The sequence below is a fragment of the Castanea sativa genome, chromosome 3, assembly GCF_040712315.1.
Source record: "Castanea sativa cultivar Marrone di Chiusa Pesio chromosome 3, ASM4071231v1".
NCBI classification, from domain to species: Eukaryota; Viridiplantae; Streptophyta; class Magnoliopsida; order Fagales; family Fagaceae; genus Castanea; species Castanea sativa.
The window spans coordinates 21,124,966-21,144,877 of NC_134015.1; the positions used below are offsets into that span (position 1 = coordinate 21,124,966).

General features: G+C 35.4%; 2 protein-coding genes across 2 annotated transcripts; both read left to right on the forward strand.

Annotated features, from left to right (window-relative positions):
- The first annotated feature begins 12,118 nt into the window (after nt 1-12,118).
- LOC142628666 (L-type lectin-domain containing receptor kinase IX.1-like) lies at nt 12,119-14,242 on the forward strand. The gene has a single exon (XM_075802713.1). The coding sequence runs from the start codon at nt 12,119-12,121 to the stop codon at nt 14,240-14,242; it is 2,124 nt and encodes a 707-aa protein (XP_075658828.1).
- A 438-nt stretch (nt 14,243-14,680) lies between these two features.
- On the forward strand, nt 14,681-16,185 carry LOC142628667 (uncharacterized). The gene is made up of 2 exons (XM_075802714.1): nt 14,681-15,519; nt 16,086-16,185. Exons 1-2 carry the CDS (start codon nt 14,681-14,683, stop codon nt 16,183-16,185), a joined length of 939 nt encoding a protein of 312 aa, XP_075658829.1.
- The last annotated feature ends 3,727 nt before the right edge of the window (nt 16,186-19,912 follow it).

Below are 19,912 nucleotides of genomic sequence, written 5' to 3' on the forward strand. Positions count from 1 at the left end.
AAATACTAGTATGTGCAATGGCTTTTGTAGCTCAGTATCTCTTTTCGAGATTAGACATTGGCTGAGCTCTTTAAGCAAAACATAAAAACGTGGGAAAAGATATAGACACAAGTCTATGCATGTATCAAGTCCAACAAGACTATTGACTAATCATTCATGACAAGCTTGAAGATTGATTTACAACAATCACACATAAATTTCAAGATTTTTCCCACAAAGATAGATGTGCATACAAAACAAGCTAAGCTCGTAATGCACTACGCCAGTAGTACGAAGGTACTAGGCCAAACTCACATGTGATATATACAACACAAGCGAACAAACTTTTTGGAGATTTTTTCAAATTTTTATGAGTTTTTGAATTTTTCAACACACTCAAAAACATAACAAGAAAAGTAAGATCAACAAAAACAAAAACAAAATGCAGCTAGCAAAAGAAACATGCTATGAATCGGAAGAAATGACACAAGAAGATTTTGCAAAACATGATGCATAAACCTATGACCCTAAATATCAAAATAATTAAAACATGGGCATAGGAAATAATCATGCATAGGTACCCTTCTTCACTCACACTTTTTGAGTGTTTTGGGTGAGAGCCTTGGATGGAGGTGCACGACCAACATAGCTTTCAAACCTTGTGGTAAAGCTAGCAAGGCATAAAGAGATGTTTTTCAGCATATTCATGACGTCTCCAATGAGATGTCCTTCATTTTCTCCCTTAGATTGTGTTCCCTTTGATCTCTTCTTTGAACTTTCTTGGCCATGCATGGAATCAACCTTCTTGAGTGCATGAAGCTTGAAACAGTTAGGTCTTGTGTGCCCTTGAACACCACAATGATGACACACATGCTTCATTTGAGGCCCCCTCTAATTTTTGGGTAATGACTTCCCTTTATCTTTTGGTTTTACACCAATGGTTCTTTTCTTAGCAACCGAGGTCTCAGTCTCAGGCGTCACTCCTTTAAGTTTCCCAACACTCTTGGCTAATACAAACCTCACTTCCTTCTTCAGTTCGTTGCTAGAGCTTCCTTCTCTGGTATAACCTAAACCGGTCTTGTCATGGGAGGATTTTTGTGATGACAACACATTGTCAAGTTTCTTGGTGGAGATTCGCTCAACCTTGACATTAGCTTGGATTATTTCAAGCTCAAGAAACTTGATCTCAGAGTAAGCTTCAACCAGCTCTCCCTTGAGTCATTTTACTTCAAATTTTTCCTCTTTAAGTTGCACAAGAGTATACCTATGCTCTTCTTCAATCTTCTTCATCTTTCTCATAGCATGGTTCGCAACCTTGGCATATTTTCCACAATCTTCTAGCAAAGAATCATATGCTTCTTAAAGGTTGCGCTCTCCTTCATTTTGGCATACATCTTCATCTTTCGATTCTTCAACTTCCTCACCCTCGAAATGCTCACCAAGTTCATTTACCAAATTGCTCAAATCATCCTTAGATTCAACCGAGGTAATTGTCATGAAAGCCTTATAGTTCCCGTCACTGTTACAGTCTTCTTTCGTGTCTGAATTTGAGCTTTCGGACTCACTAAGGGTAGTGGCCAACATCTTACCCTTCCCTCTCAAGTAGGTGGGACATTCTTTCTTAATGTGTCCATGGCCATTGCATTCAAAGCACACAATTCCTTGAAAGGATTGAGAGTCCTTCCCATCTTTCTTCTTGAACTCCTTTCTACCACCTTTGCATGATGAGAACTTTCCTTTCCTAAAGGACTTCCCGTTGTTCTTCATCTTTAGAAATTTTCGAAAGTTCTTTGCAAGGAATGCTAATTCTTTCTCCACATCATGTTCTTCGGAAGATTCATCCATTCTCTCATTGATGGTTTTGAGTGTAAGTGATTTGCTTGGTTTGTGAGAAGGCAGTCCAAGTTCATATGTTTGGAGAGATCCAATTAGCTCTTGAATCTTTATCTCATCCAAATCTTTGTTTTCTTCTATTGCAATAACCTTCGCACAGTAGCTCTCCAGTAAGGACCTTAAGATCTTTCTCACCACCTTAGCATCCTCAATCTTTTCACGAGATTGAGCTTGGCAATCACGATTTCGTTGAGCTTCCCATAAAATGAATCAAAAGACTCATCATCACTCATCTTGAGCTCTTCAAATCGAGTGGTAAGCATTTGAAGTTTTGTTTCCCTGACTTTCTTGGTACTTTCATAATTAATCTTAAGAATCGTCCAAGTTTCCTTGGCGGTCTTCACATGCGATATCCTGTGAAATTCATCAATAGACACACCATAAAAGATAGTGTTAATTGCTTTGCTATTTGCATTTGCCAAAGCAAGTGTTGCCTTGTCCCATTTGGACTTGGCTGTTGTGGGTCTAACATACCATTTTCAACAGAATCCCATACGGACTCATCTATAGAACAAAGAAATTCCCTTATACGAACTTTCCAAAAAGCGTAGTTGCTTCCATCAAAGTATGGTGGAGCATTGAGAGATTGTAACCGATCCATCACAAAAGGAGTCTTAGATCGCACTTAGGTAATAAAACCACTGCAAAAGTAGCTCTGATACCAATTGAAAGCTCGGATTTGTGTTAAAAATACAAGAGCTGTTTAGACCCCAAATTAAAAAATTACGGCTCAATTGATTTTACTCTAACTTAAACTAAGTGCGAAATAGAGTAAATGTGAGTGAACAAACAAAACCACTACTCTAAACCATATTCAACACATCACAGCAGTAAAATGAAAGCTAAGAGAGTAGGAAAGAGAGATGCAAACACAAGATAACACTCCGATGTGTTATAGAAGAGGAAATTGAAGAACTCGGCGAAAAACCCCTCCGCCACCCCCCAAGCGGTAAATCAATCCACTAGACAATAAGTTGGGATACATTAATAGCAAAAGACCCTCCAAGCCTAGTCTACCTAGTGCACTTAAACCCTCCAAGCTCTTACTCCAACAAGGCTTCTCGGAACCGTGTCTTGTCTAGCTTTCCATATCCTACAATGCGCCCGATTGCATCCGCCAAAGCTTCCCAACAACACCAAAACCTCACTAGACACTCAATATGGGTGTGGCAAGTGTTTGGTCTATCAACCTTGTTAGGTTCTAAGAATTTAGGTTTACATGTATTAGAACTCTAATTTGTAATGTTGGCAAATCATGATCAAAAAGTTTTAGTCTTGTTTAGACTGCTCAAAGTATGTGTTTTTTATGTAAAGTTGGAATTGAGTTGCTGCAGAATTTACTGTGCAATTCTGCCTGGCTCGATCAATCGAGAATTAGGCTCGACTGATCGAAAGTCATGCAGATTATTTTTCAGCAGATTTTTCCAACTCATCCGAAGCCCATTTAAGATTAGGGTTTCATATCTACTTCTCCCACTATATAAAGGAAACCCTAAGCACGTTTTTAAAGGCTTATAAAAGAGAGAAGAGTGTGCCTCTTTTTGTTTTTAGGGTTTGTACCCAAAATCTCTTTAGAGTCTTTGTTGCTCATATTACTGTTTGTGTGAATCTCTTGTGAGATCTGAGAGGTGCTTACCTTCACACATGCTTAGGATTATCAAGAAGGAGATTGCTTTAAGAACTTAATGATCATTCAGTTGCTGTCATAAGAGTTTAAAGATAAACAAGCGGGAGTGCTTGTACTTGCTGGAGAATCCAAGAAAGAAGGAGTTCGTGGTCTCGGAGCTTACATGTGGTCGTATTAGTAAGTTCTACTGGTAGGTAGCAATAGGATGTTAGTGGTCTAAGTCGCTATTGTACAACTTCGATTCTTTCATAGTGGATTCAGGTTTACCTTGAGGATAGTTAGGTTAAATCCTCACCAGGTTTTTTACCGATTTGGTTTTCCTAGATCATCATATCTTTGTGTTTTTATATTCCGCACTTTGCATTGATAGTATTATATGATTGTGTTAACCTAGATCTGGAATTTGGACTAAGTAATAACTTGGCTTGTTAACTAGGCTAATCCAATTGTGGTTTAAGGGGTCTAAATAAACTCTACAAACCTCTCAAGGATTTGGAAATGGAGAGGTAGGAGTAGAGGAAAACCACAATGGATGGTGTAGAGAATTGTGGGTATGACAATCTCACACTCTCAAGGGTATGAGGCTAGGGTTTTCTCTTTTGAAAAGCTCTCTACTCAATATGTGGGTAATGATGGTATATATAGTGTGTATGAAGATGTAGTGGAGCATATAGGAAAAAATAGCAAATAGACTGTTTCGCAGGTATCTCACGAGAAGGCCTTACCCGCGAGACACTCACAAAAACTAGCTGTCACCATCTATCATGACTCTTTGCATTCTAGTCATGTGTAGGGCACATCCATCACTTTGTGGGATGGTTAGTCCCAAGATACTCGCGAAAACTCCTTTGTCTTCAACAGATGTCTTGGGTCTTCACACTCTCTCTCTCACACACAACCCTTACAAAATAAATCTCACATAAAATACAGGGTACAAAAGATTAAATAAAAATACAATCAAATTTGGCACGGAATTAAAACCAACACAAAATAGTTGTAAATCACAACTTTACAATCTAGAAAGATGATTTGAAAGATTTTTGCTTCAAAGGTTCTTCGTATTTGAAAGTTAAAGTTCTTTGGAGGCTTTGGAGCTTGATTCCAGTAAAGTTTCAAGACTTCTGGATGTGTTTGAATCTATCTCCACAAGACAAGCTATTGGCTTTCAGTGGTAACATGTGTCATTATTTAAATAGAGGAACTTTTTGTCTTGCTCTCCAAGGAAAACATAGCATTTTTTATTAGCCAAAGAATTATAACTTAAAATAACACAAGGCTGTTTTTAATTAGACTGCTTATGTCATTTAAATTAACACGTGTCGACGTGTGATAGTCTCTTAAGTATTCTTTGTAATTTTTATTTAAAAAGACTTGGAATATTTCTATTGGTATCTAAATAATGTCAATAAGACCCACTAAATAGCACATGATACTTGGTGATTGATTGCAAAAGTTCCATTACAAATCATTGTTTCACTTCTCCCATTTTTCTTTCCAACCAAGAAAAGGAAAGAAACAACTATTTTACCCTCACTCGCAGAGGAGCCCTCCTTTCCCAAGATTTTGTTGTTTTTTCTTTTCCCCCTTCTAATGTATCACTACTGATCAGTCTTGATGCATCAGGGGCAAATTATGAGCGAGTTTGCTCCAATTGTATTTCTGCTTAGTTAATGATATTTCCCCATTTCTACCCAAAAAAAAACAAACAAACAAACAAACAAACAAACAAAAAACAAACAATAATGTATTTTAATGATAGTGAAGGAAAAATTATTAAGTTAGGTAGAATGATAAAAAATATCGGTTCATTGTGGACCTCCTCTTGGCAGTGGAACCCTTGCTTTAAAGCAGCCTCTCATTCAAAGTCACTTGAATTGACTTGTGTTTTTTTGTTGGTGTGGTGTTGATCACTTTTTCTAACTTTATCAAAAGTATCTAACGTATAAAAGCTCTTTTAGCAAAGGAAAAAACTTGAAGGTAGGTAGGAGTAGGATGATAGAAATTACAGCTCCTTGTAGGGCTCATTTTGACGCGCTTGCTTTGAACTTTGAAGCCTTTTCTCGTACAACGTTAATAGTAACGCAAACACAAAAACAGAGAGAAAACAAAACTGAATTTACATCTCTTAAATAGAAATCAAGGTCTAAAAGAAGACCACGACAGAAAAAGTAGATGCATCAGGACAAGATACACAGAAAAAATAATAAATTAATTAAATAACCCAACAGGAAGAAGAAGAAGAAGAAGAAGAAGAAGAAAGAAAGGGGTCTAAAAGAAGACTATAAAATAGTACAATAAATCTACCATTTCTACCAAGATATGAATGAATCACGTGCTAAGGGTACAATATATGGCCCCTAAATTCAAAGATGCATGCATGATTATCTTTAACGAAAAATAATTCATAAACATATAATACAGGTCAGGTGTTTTCTAACTTTTTCTTTTCAAGATAATGATCTGCCACTTTGTTTTTTTGTTTTTTTATTTTATTTTATTTTTGTGCTTAAATAAAAAAAAATTACAAAGCATCCTCTTATCATGCCCCGAACTTTGTTATTTACAAAGATCTACCAAACTTTGGGTTTGTACAGATCTTAATCCTCTATTTAATTGATGAGGTTGTGATATTCTTCTCCCTCCAATGAGGGTAAAGAATTGGAGCTCTTGCTTTCTATAAATTAACCAGTCTATCTTCAGGAAATTCTTCTACCTCTATTGCCTTTAAGTACCAAATTTCCTTCCCAAAAAAAAAGGTACCAAATTTGATATGGTTAGAAGAGTTTTTCTCCATCCTACTAAACTGATTATCCAAAGGGTGAAATATTTTTCCCTAATTCAATTCTCATGCTAAAAAAGAGTGCAACAGTCATGGTGGAGAATTATTGGCATTGACTTTCTACCAGATCTTGTTTGTTAGTCTCATACTTTTGTTTCTTTTTCTTCTTCTTTTTTTTTTTTCTTTGACATAAAGAGTAATTCCTCATTCCAAATCTTCCTTATACCATTCTTCCTAATTAATATTAATTGTTGTGAGTTTCGGTATTCTATCTAGAAGATTAATATATTTGTGACATTAAAATAAGATTTTTCTAATCCATATTCCCTGATTTCTTTTTCTTTTTATTATTCTTTGTGACTTGAAATTTATGATATTTCTAACGTCAAACATATAAAGATGTGGGGCATAGCCGTATAGAAAAGTTGAAAAAATGTAACAATTATTCAAAAAAGAAAAAAAGAAAAGGCAACAATCATTTAAATGTGTTTCAATCTAGTGCGTCACAGGTTCATTCTAAGAAAATATGATTTATCACTAGATGTGTTTGTGTCAGACTGTCATTGTGTGTTTGTGATGCAACAGCATAGAAGGGTTCAGTCCTATGGCAAGAGGGTGTTCTGTCCACTAGTCAATACCACTTTGTATTCCACTACAAGTTTTACCGATCATGATATATTATATGTTTAATTTTTTTTTTAACTTTGATTATTTTATAGAAAAAATCAAATAACTATACAATCATAGAAATAGGACCCCAATCAAAGATTCAAAACTCTCTTTCTTGAAAAGAAATTTTCTAATCTCCATGGAGGTTATTTTATTTGTTAACTTGGTAATTATTGTAGTCCAAAGTCATTAGGGATATAGTTAGGGGTGAAAAAATTGGACAGTACTTGGTGATTAAATATTTTTCCTTAATTTAATTCTCAAGCTAAATAAAAGAGTAATAGTCATGGCGGATAATTATTGGCATTGACTTTCTGCTAGATCTTGAAAAAACACTTGTTAGTCTCATTCTCTTTTTTTTTTTTTCTTTTTTTGAGAAAAAGAGTAATTCCTCATTCTAAATCTTCCTTATACCATTCTTCAAGATTAATATTAATGGTTGTGAGTTTCAATATTCCATCTCGAAGATAAATATATTTTTAACTTTAAAATAAGATTTTTCTAATCCTTATTCCTTAATTTCTTTTTCTTTTTATTATTCATTGTGACTTGAAATTTATGATATTTCTAACGTCAAACATATAAAGATGTGGGGCATAGCCATATAGAAAAGTAGAAGAAAAAAAAAAGGTAACAATCATTTAAAATTGTTTCAATCTAGTGCGTCATGGGTTCATTCTAAGAAAATAAGATCTACCACTGGACGTGTCTGTGTCAAACTGTCAGTGTGTTTTTGTGGTGCAATAGCATAGAAGGGTTTGATCATGTGGCAAGAGAGTGTTGTGTCCACCCGTTAATACCTTTTTGTGTTCCGCTACAAGTTTTACCGATCATGATATGTTATGTGTTTGATTTTTTTTTTCCTTTTAAACATTGATTATTTTATAGAAAAAATCAAATAGGTATACGATCATAGAAATAGGACCTCAATTAAAGATTCAAATCTCTCTTTCTTGAAAAGAAACTTTCTAATTTCTATGAAGGTTATTTTATTTGTTAACTTGGTGGTTATTGTAGTCCAATGTCATCAGGGATATAGTTAAGGCGAAAAAATTGGACACCACTTGGTGATTAAATATTTTTCTCTAATTTAATTCTCATGCTAAATAAGAGAGTAATAGTCATGGCGGAGAATTATTGGCATTGTCTTTCTGCTAGATCTAGAAAAAAACACTTGTTAGTCTAATTCCCTTCTTCTTTTTTTCGTTTTTTCTTTTTCCATTTTCTTTTTCTTTTCTTTTTTTTTGAGAAAAAGTGTAATTCCTCATTCTAAACCTTCATTATACCATTCTTCATGATTAATGTTAATGGTTGTGAGCTTCCGTATACCATCCCGAAGATTAATATATTTGTGACTTTAAAATAAGATTTTTCTAATCCATATTCCTTGATTTCTTTTTCTTTTTATTATTATTTATGACTTGAAATTTACGATTTTTCTAACGTCAAACATATAAAGGTGTGGAGAATAGCCGTACAGAACGGTAGAAAAAAAGGTAACAATTGTTCCAAAAAAAAAAAAAGGCAACAATCCTTTAAAATTGTTTCAATCCATTGCATGCATCACGGATTCATTCTAAGAAAATAAGATCTACAACTGAATGGGTCTGTGTCAGGTTGTCAGTGTGTGTTTTTGGTGCAACAACATAGAAGGATTTGGTCTCGTGGCAAGAGAGTGTTGTGTCCACCTGTTAATACCAATTTGTGTTCCGCTACAAGTTTTACATTACATGATATATTATGTGTTTGATTTGTTTTTTTCCATTTGAACTTTGATTATTTTATAGAAAAAATCAAATAAGTATAGGATCAAAGAAATAGGACCTCAATCAAAGATTCAAATATCTCTTTCTTGAAAAGAAATTTTCTAATTTCTATGGAGGATATTTTATTTGCTAACTTGGTGATTATTGTAGTTCAAAGTCATCCGGGATATAGTTAGGGGTGAAAAAATTGGACACCACTAGGTGATTAAATATTTTTCCCTAATTTAATTCCCATGCTAAATAAGAGAGTAATAGTCATGGAGGCAAATTATTAGCATTAACTTTCTGCCAAATCTTGAAAAAACATTTTTTATAATCATTCTTTTTTCTTTTTTCTTTTTCTTTTTTTTTTTGAGGAAAATAGTAATTTCTCATTCTAAACCTTCATTATACCATTCTTCATGATTAATGTTAACGGTTGTGAGTTTCAGTATTCCATCCCAAAGATTAAAATATTTGAGACCTTAAAATAAGATTTTTCTAATCCTTATTCCTTGTTTCTTTTTCTTTTTATTATTCTTTGTGACTCGAAATTTATCATTTTTCTACCGTCAAACATATAAAGGTGTGGGGAATAGACGTATAGAAAAGTTGAAAAAAAGGTAACAATTGTTCAAACAAGAAAAAAAGAAAAGGCAACAGTCATTTAAAATTGTTTCAACGCAGTGCATCACGGGTTCATTCTAAGAAAATAAGATCTACCACTGGACGTGTCTCTGTCAGACTATCAGTGTGTGTTTGTGGTGCAATAGCATAGAAGGGTTTGGTCCAGTGGCAAGAGAGTGTTGTGTCCACCTGTCAATACCTTTTTGTGTTTTGCTAAAAGTTTTACCGATCATGATATATTATTATTATGTGTTTGATTTTTTTTTATCCTTTTGAGCTTTGTTTATTTTATAGAAAAAATCAAATAAGTATACAATCATAGAAATAAGACCTCAATAAAATATTCGAATCTCTCTTTCTTGAAAAGAAATTTTCTAATTTCTATGGAGCTTATTTTATTTGCTAACTTGGTGATTGTTGTAGTCCAAAGTCATCAGGGATATGGTTAGGTGTTAAAATATTGGACACCACCTGGTGATTAAAAATTTTTCCCTAATTTAATTCCCAAGCTAAATCGGAGAGTAATAGTCATGACAGAGAACTATTGGCATTGACTTTCTACTAGATCTTGAAAAAACATTTGTTAGTGTCATTCTTTTTTATTTTTCACCACCGTGCACCCTTGGTGCGATGGTCACTCCACAAATATAATTGCTTGTGGGGTGTGGGGGGCAAGGGTTGGGGTTCATATCTTCAGGAAGAAGTTTTACACACATATACACTTAGATTAGGCTAGAGTAGAAATTCTATCTTGTATTAAAAATAATAATAATAAAAATCATTCTTTTTCTCTTTTTTTCTTTTTTCTTTTTTTTTTTGAGAAAAAGAGTTATTCCTCATTCCAAATCTTCAGTATACCATTCTTCTTGATTACTATTAATGGTTTCAAGTTTTGGTATTCCATCTCAAAGATTAATATATTTGTGACCTTAAAATAAGATGTTTCTAATCCTTACTCCTTGATTTCTTTTTCTTTTTGTTATTCTTTGTGACTTGAAATTTATGATCTTTCTAACGTCAAACATATAAAGATGTGGGGAATAGCCGTATAGAAAAGTAGAAAAAAGGTAACAATTGTTCTAAAAAGAAAAAAAGAATGGCAACAATCATTTAAAATTGTTTCAATCCATTATGTGCGTCACGGGTTCATTGTAAGAAAATAAGATCTACAACCGGATGGGTTTGTATCAGACTGTCAGTGTGTGTTTGTGGTGCAACAGCATAGAAGGGTTTGGTCTTGTGGCAAGAGGGTGTTGTGTCCACCCATCAATACCACTTTGTGTTCAGCTACAAGTTTTACAGAACATGATATATTATGTGTGGATTCAGATCCTCTAGAGTTCCTAGGGTACTCTACTAAGTAGAGTTCATTAAATCCTAGCCACTCTTTAATGATTTAATGGTCTAGATTTTGCCATGTCAGCATTTCATTAACAATCATCTTAATTGTTTTGTTTACAACATTATTTTATTATTTCAAGAATATTATTAATGAAATGCTGACATGGCAAAATCTAAACCATTAAATCATTAAAGAGTGGTTAGGATTTAATGAACTCTACTGGTAGAGTACCCTAAGAACTCTAGAGGATCTGAATCCATTATGTGTTCAATTTATTTTTATTTTCCTTTTAAATTGTGATTATTTTGTAGAAAAATCACATACGTATAGGATCATGGAAATAGGACCTCAATCAAAGATTCAAATATCTCTTTCTTGAAAAGAAATTTTCTAATTTCTATGGAGGTTATTGTTAACTTGGTCATTATTGTAGTCCAAAGTCATCGGGGATATAGTTAGGGGTGAAAAAATTGGACACCACTTGGTAATTAAATATTTTTCTAATCCATATTCCTTGATTTCTTTTTCTATTTATTATTCTTTGTGACTTGAGATTTATGATAATTCTAACGTCAAACATATAAAGATGTGGGGAATAACCGTATAGAAAAGTAGGAAAAAAAAAAAAAAAAAAGAGGTAAGAATTGTAAAAAAAGGAAAAAAAAGAAACGGCAACAATCATTTAAAATTGTTTCAATCTAGTGCGTCAAGGGTTCATTCTAAGAAAATCAGATCTACCAATGGACGTGTCTGTGTCAGACTATCAGTGTGTGTTTGTGGTGTAACAGCATATAAGAGGTTTGGTCCTGTGGCAAAGAGTGTTGTATCCTCCCGTCACTACCTTTTTGTGTTCCACTACAAGTTTTACCGATCATGGTATATTATGCATTTGATTTTTTTAATCCTTTTAAGCTTTGTTTATTTTATAGAAAAAATCAAATAAGTATACGATCATAGAAATGGGACATCAATCATGATTAATATTCCTCATTCTAAATCTTCATTATACCATTCTTCATGATTAATGTTGATGGTTGTGAGTTTCCGTATTCCATCTCAAAGATTAATATATTTTGTGACTTTAAAATAAGATTTTTCTAATACCATTCTAAATCTTCACTATCTTTTTCTTTTTATTATTCTTTGTGACTTGAAATTTGTTACATTTCTTACGTCAAACATATAAAAATGTGGGGAATAGCCGTATAGGAAAGTAGAAATAAAGGTAACAATTGTTCCAAAAAAAAAAATCATTTAAAATTGTTTCAATCTAGTGCGTTGCGGGTTCAATCTAAGAAAATTGACTTAGGAAAATTTAACGTGTGGCCATTCAATCATCAAAATACAAACTTTTTTTTTTCTTCTTAGAGAGAAAAAAAAACTACAAACATTTAAAAGATGAAACAAAAAATTATTAGAAATAGCACATTAACTCTTCCCTGTATTCAACTTCAGTCATGGCTCTCTCCAACAAACTACCTTCTTGCCTTTTTCAAAGTCAAAAACTCCAATCTCTTCTCAAACAGCTTCTCTTCTTCTTGTTGTTGCTACTTCCCCTTGCAATGTCAATCTCCTTCAACTTCACTAGTTTCAACAAAGAAAACATTACCGTTAAACGTGATGCATCCATAAAACCAGATGGTACTATCCAGCTTGCCGAGCCCAGCTACTTTAGTGCTGGTCGTGCCTATTATAACAAACCAGTGCACCTTTGGGATAATAGCACAGGGAGGCTTACAGTTACGGACTTCACCACTCACTTCTCCTTCATCATTCAACCTGTTCATAAAGAAGTGTCTGCTGATGGGATCGCCTTCTTCATCGCACCATTTGATTATGAATTTTCTGATAACCACAATTCAAGTGGCGCATTTCTTGGACTGTTTACTAATGAATCCGCTCTCGATGTCACTCAAAATCAAATTGTAGCAGTTGAGTTTGACACTTTCAAAAACACTGAATTTCGTGATCATCCAAGTGATAATCATGTAGGAATCGATATCAATTCCATTGTCTCAAACACAAGTGTCACATGGCCATCTAGCATGAAGAATGGGTCAACAGTATATGCATGGGTAAGTTATAACTCAAAAACTCAAAATCTTAGCGTGTTCCTTAATGATGCTGATAATCTAGTCTTTGGCGAGAATTCTAGCGTTTCAGTTATTGTTGATTTGACAACAATTTTACCAGAATGGGTTAGTGTTGGTTTCTCCGCGAGTACAGGTAATTTTACAGAGACAAATATAATATGTTCTTGGTCATTCAATTCAACTTTGGAAGTTGGGCTTACACAACCAAACAAGAAGGGAGGTGGGAAGAGGGAAAAAAAATTGGGTTTGGGGATTGGGTTAGCTCTGAGTTTGGGTGTAGTGAGTTGTGCTTTAGGTCTACTATGGTTTATTTGTTGGAGAAAAAAGGCCGAGGGGAATGCAGAAGATTTTGATGTTGATGACCATATAGATGACGAATTTGAAAAAGGAACTGGGCCAAGGAGGTTCATATACCGTGAACTTCTTCATGCAACAAACAACTTTGCTGAAGGAGGGAAGCTCGGGGAGGGAGGATTCGGAGGCGTTTACAAGGGTTTTTTAAGTGAGTCCAATACAGAAATTGCGGTTAAGAGGGTTTCAAAAGAATCAAAGCAGGGAAAAAAGGAGTACATGTCAGAAGTGAAGATCATTAGTCGTTTAAGACATAGGAATTTGGTTCAACTCATTGGTTGGTGCCATGAACAGCGTGAGTTACTTCTTGTGTATGAGTACATGCCTAATGGAAGTCTTGATTCTCATCTGTTTGGAAAAAAGACTACACTAACATGGCCAATGAGGTATAAAATAGCCCAAGGATTGGCTTCTGCATTATTATACCTTCACGAAGAGTGGGAACAATGTGTCGTGCACAGAGATATAAAGTCTAGCAATATCATGTTGGACTCAAATTTCAATGCCAAACTTGGTGATTTTGGTCTTGCAAGACTTGTAGACCATGAGTTGGGCTCACAAACTACTGTCTTGGCAGGCACCATGGGCTACCTAGCTCCAGAGTGTGTTATCACTGGAAAAGCTTCTAAGGAATCAGATTGTTATAGTTTTGGGGTGGTTTCCCTTGAAATCGCATGTGGAAGAAAGCCAATCCAACCACAAGCAGAGCCAAGCAAGGTAAGTCTTATAGAGTGGGTGTGGGACCTCTATGGAAAAGGCCAACTCCTTGAAGCCGTTGATAAGGGATTGAGTATGGAATTTGATGCTGGGCAAATAGAACGTTTGATGGTAGTCGGATTATGGTGTTGTCATCCTGATCCCACTATTAGGCCCTCTATAAGGCAAATAATACAGGTTCTTAAATTTGAAGCTCCTTTGCCCAACCTTCCATCAAAGTTGCCAGTGCCGATGTATTTTGGGCCTCCAATGGATCAATGTAAATTCACCAATACATCATCTAGTCTCATGTGGTCAAAAGATCATAAGCAATGTTCATGTAGTAATTGCTCTACTAATCCGTCTTTGTCAACTGGCCCAAGCATACCTCTTTCACATATAGGCACTGCTAATGTGGAGTTAGCTTCAGTTATAGATTAATATGTATGATTATTCAAAAAATTTAATGAATTTGGAAGCATGTGTGCATCATTAATGTAAGCTTTTGAAAAGGGTTTATACGATTTTAATGTTGGCTAATTCAATGAAAGTTTTTTATTTTAGGTATTGTACTGTTAGAAGTTAAACTTGTTTGTAATTAATCCTTTATAAATAAGTGAGTTTCATAAGTTAATGTAGTGGGAAGTTTATTGAAGTTATGTGTGAGATTTATGAATGTAAGAGTTGAGAAATACAAAACCTTAAAGAGTTCTAACTCTTCCCTCTCCACTCTCTCTCTCTTTATTTAATTTGTGAGTGTGAGTCTTTTCTACACACTAAGTAGTGTGTGGATATTTGTGAAATGGCGAGGAAAGGCCCATCAATATTTTGTTTTATTTCCAACAAAGTGGTATCAGAGCCAATCGGTTCGTGGTGAGAATGGCTATTGCTAATGGGATGGTGTCATTCCAATTTCCTCGACTTACCAAACAAAATTTTGAAAATTTGAGTATCCGAATGAAGGCGTTGCTCGGATCCCAAGATGCGTGGGAGATTGTGGAGAAAGGTTATGTGGAGTCACAAGATGAAGAATTTTTGACCCAAAACCAAAAAGATGCCTTGCAAAAAGCTCGAAAGAAAGATCAACAAGCACTTACGTTGATTTATCAAGGCTTGGATGAAACTATGTTCGAGAAAGTTGCAAATGCAACTTCATCCAAGCAAGCATGGGAGATTCTTAAAAACTCTCTAACGGGAGTTGATAAAGTGAAGAAAGTTCGCCTTCAAACATTGAGAGGTGAGTTTGAAGGTTTGCACATGAAAGAATCTGAATCTATTTCAGATTATTTTTCAAGGGTGTTGGCAATTGCAAATCAATTGAAGAGATATGGTGAGAACTTGGATGATGTCCGTGTGGTAGAAAAAATTCTACGGTCATTAACTTCTAAGTTTGACTATATCGTTGTGGCGATTGAGGAATCAAAAGACTTGGAGTCAGTGACCATTGACCAACTCATGGGATCATTACAAGCCCATGAAGAAAGGCTCAATAAGAAGAAGCAAGAGCCTTTGGAGCAAGTCCTACAAGCAAAGCTCACCTTGAATGAGAAAGGTTGGCGTGAAAGTAGCCAAAGAGGTCAAGGACATGGACGTGGTAAAGGGAGAGGATCTGGAGGAAGAAATGGTCAAAACTCTCCCAATTATGAAGAGAGGGGTCAAAGTTCAAAATCCACAAGAGATCATGGAAGAGGAAGTTTCTCAAGACCATATAAAAGAAGGTATGATAAGTCTAATATCAAATGTTATAATTGTCAATAGTATGGGCATTATGCTTCTGAATGTAAAAATGCCACTAACACTATTGAGGAGAAAGCTAACTATGTTGAAGATAAGAATGAAGAAGTGGAGCCGACTTTGTTGTTGGCATACAAAGGAGAAGGCAGAGAAGAAAATGGTGCGTGGTATCTTGACTCTGGTGCTAGCAACCATATGTGTGGGAATAAAAGGATGTTTATGGAGATTGATGAATCGGTGGTCGGGAGTGTTACCTTTGGTGACTCGTCCAAAGTTTCAGTGAAGGGGATAGGTAAAATTCTTATCCGTTTAAAGAATGGAGATCATCAATTTATTTCTGATGTATATTATGTGCCAAGCATGAAAACTAATATTTTGAGCATGGGACAACTTCTTGAGAAAGACTATGATATCCAGTTGAAAGATCGTAGTTGCTTAATAAGGGATCATCGAAATAATGTGATAGCTAATGTGCCTATGACAAGAAATAGAATGTTCTTGTTAAATATTCAAATTGATGCTATTAGATGTCTGAAGGCTTGTTTTAAAGATTCTTCTTGGCTTTGGCATCTAAGATTTGGGCATTTAAACTTTGGAGGACTACATTTGTTGACAAAGATGAAGATGGTGAGAGGATTGCCTTCCATTGAGCATCCTAACCAGCTTTGTGAAGGATGTCTCCTTGGCAAGCAATCAAGGAAAAGCTTTCCAAAAGAAGCTAGTACAAGATCAACCAAGCCATTGCAACTTGTTCATACTGATGTGTGTGGACCTATCAAGCCATCATCACTTGGTAAAAGTAACTACTTTCTTCTCTTTATTGATGATTTTAGTAGAAAAACATGGGTTTATTTTTTGAAGCGAGAAATGCGAAGCATTTGGTGCATTTAAGAAATTTAAGGCATTTGTAGAAAAGCGAGTGGTCATGAAATTAAGGCCTTAAGATGCGATAGAGGAGGCGAATTCACATCAAATGAATTCAAAGAATTTTGTGAAGCAAATGGGATTCGCCGCCCTTTAACGATTCCAAGGTCACCACAACGAGAATGGTGTAGCGAGAAAGAAAGAATCGCTCTATTCTTAATATGGCCGGAGAAGCATGTTGAAGAGCAAGAAAATGCCTAAAGAATTTTTTGGGTTGAAGCTATAGATTGTGCAATCTATTTGTCCAATCGTTGCCCCATAAGAAGTGTACAAGGAAAAACCCCACAACAAGCTTGGAGTAGGAAGAAGCCTACGGTTTCCCATCTTCGTGTGTTTGGGAGTATTGCATATGCACATGTACCGGATCAGAGAGATCCAAGCTAGATGATAAAAGCAAGAAGTATGTGTTCATTGGCTATGATCCAAGCTCTAAGGGCTATAAGCTCTATAATCCGAGTCTTGGAAAAGTCATTGTTAGTCGAGATGTGGAATTCGATGAAGAAGGCACATGGGATTGGAGTACCCAAGAAGAGGAGAAGTATGATTTCTTTCCTCTATGCGAAGAGGAAGATCAAGGGAATGAAGTTCGGGAAGAGCCTACCACTCCACCTCCATCACCGGCGGCAGCATCATCTCCCATTCATAAAAGTCCATCATCATCATCTTTACTAGAAGGAAGTTCTAGTGAAAGACCAAGAAAAATGAGAAGTATCCGGGATCTTTATGATTCAACGAGAGATTACGTGATGTAACACTTTTTTTATCTGTTTGCGATTGTGAACCTACGGGATTTGAAGAAGCGAGTGCGAGACAAAAAATGGAGAAATGCTATGGATGAAGAGATAAAGGCAATAAAGAAGAATGATACATGGGAGCTTGCAACTCTTCCAAGCTTGGAAAGAAAACAATTGGTGTAAAATGGTTGTACAAGTTGAAAAAGAATGCAAAAGGAGAGGTAGAGAGATACAAAGCAAGATTGGTGGTGAAAGGGTATAGTCAACGATAAGGTGTTGATTATGATAAGGTATTTGCCCCGAGTTGCTCGTTTGGAAACTATACGATTGCTAATTTCTTTAGCGGCTGAGAATCAATGGAGAATTTTCCAAATGGATGTAAAATCCGCATTTTTGAATGGCTATCTTGAGGAAGAACTTTATGTTGAGCAGCCTATAGGCTATGTTGTAGAGGGGCAGGAAGATAAAGTTTTGAAGTTAAAGAAAGCTCTATATGGCCTAAAACAGGCACCAAGAGCTTGGAATAGTAGAATTGACAAATACTTCCAGGTTAATGGGTTTTTTAAATGCCCACATGAACATGCGCTTTATTATAAGGTGCATACAAATGGAGATATCTTAATTGTTTGTCTGTATGTAGATGATTTGATTTTTACAGGCAACAATCCAAGTATGTTTGAAGACTTCAAGAAAGCAATGACTAAGGAGTTTGAAATGACAGATATTGGACTTATGGCCTATTATCTTGGCATTGAAGTGAAGCAAATGGAGGATGGGATTTTTATTTCCCAAGAAGGTTATGCGAAGGATATTCTCGAGAAGTTTGAGATGTTAAATTCCAATCCAGTTAGCACCCCTGTAGAATGTGGAGTGAAGTTGTCAAATCATGTTGATGAAGAGAAGGTTAATCCAACATTCTTCAAAAGTTTGATCGGAAGTCTGAGGTATCTAACATGTACAAGACCAGACATTCTTTTTGGCGTTGGACTAGTTAGTCGTTACATGGAAGCACCGACGATGACTCATTTGAAAGGCGCCAAGAGAATTCTTCGCTATTTAAAAGGTACAACTGGATTATGGACTGTTGTATTCACCCTCTAAAGATTTTAAACTTGTTGGCTACGGTGATAGTGATTGGGCCGGAGATACGGATGATAGAAAGAGTACTCTTTTGGTTTTGTATTCTATATGGGTAATCGCATTTACATGGACGTCCAAAAAGCAGCCAATCGTGACGCTTTCCACTTGTGAAGCTGAGTACGTTGCTGCTACCTCCAGTGTTTGTCATGCAAAGTGGCTTAGAAGTTTATTGAAAGAGTTACAAATGTTTCAAGAAGAAGCTACGAAGATATTTATGGACAATAAGTCTGCACTAGCTCTTGCAAAGAATCCAGTCTTTCATGACCGAAGCAAGCACATCGACACAAGGTATCATTTTATTCAAGAATGTATTGCAAGAAAAGAAGTTCATCTTGAGTTCGTGAAGTCACATGATCAGGTTGCAGATATACTCACTAAACCACTCAAGTATGGCACATTCAACAAGCTGCGAGCCTTACTTGGAGTAATCAAGAAAACAAGTTTAAGGGGGGATGTTAGAAGTTAAACTTGTTTGTAATTAATCCTTCATAAATAAGTGAGTTTCATAAATTAATGTAGTGGGAAGTTTATTGAAGTTATGTGTGAGATTTATGAATGTAAGAGTTGAGAAATACAAAACCTTAAAGAGTTCTAACTCTTCCCTCTCCACTCTCTCTCTCTTTATTTAATTTGTGAGTGTGAGTCTTTTCTACACACTAAGTAGTGTGTGGATATTTGTGAGAGTAACTGAGGAAAGGCCCATCAATATTTTGTTTTATTTCCAACATGTACTTCGTGATATGAATGGTTGTAATGAGGCTTGGTGGCTAAAACTTTTGTTTAATGTGCAAGACTGAAGACTTTGGTCATGTGAGAATGGTGATCTAAGCATAACCCCTGGTAGACTCTCAGTAAACCGAGGCCATGTTGTGGAATTTCTATTATTTTCTTCAAAGGTTGTGTTTGGAGCCATCTCAAGCCCAAACCGTATTTGTATTTAAAACTTATTTCAACCCTAATCTCATGAGAAGGAAGAAGGTAATGGTGAACAAAGAAAAACCTTTAGAATTCTTTATTTTGTTTTCCTAGCTTCTCCATTGATTATCATTAAGAGGTTCTTTATTTCAAAACACATATATCATCACTAGTGTTGTTTGAGACCATAGAGATCAAGAAAATCTTCATGAAGCCTTGGAGTGACCAAGAGATCAGTTTTGTGGTCCGCAGATTGACTTGAAACAACAAGTAACTTTAAAGACACAAAGTAGGAGTTTGCAATTTCTAGCAAACGCAAGGTGCTCTAACTAGTAGTTAGGTTGACTACATGTATAGGACGTAGTGTGAGTATAGTTAATAACCTTCAATAGTGGACTTATTGAGCTGGGTTTCACCCTGGATTGTTTCTACCATTTGTCTTTTCACTCTATGAATATGTCTATTAATTTGTTATTTATTGTTTTGTCTATTTTATCCTTGTTCCATATTATGATTAAATATTGACTAGGTAACTAGCCGGTTGAGTAATTGAATAATTTATTGGTAGCTAAGTTGATTAGGGGTCTAAACATCATTTTGCAATTGGAATTGGAGTCTTGTTTCACTCATGTAGGGTTTATTTTACTTGTGTAATCCTTGATCC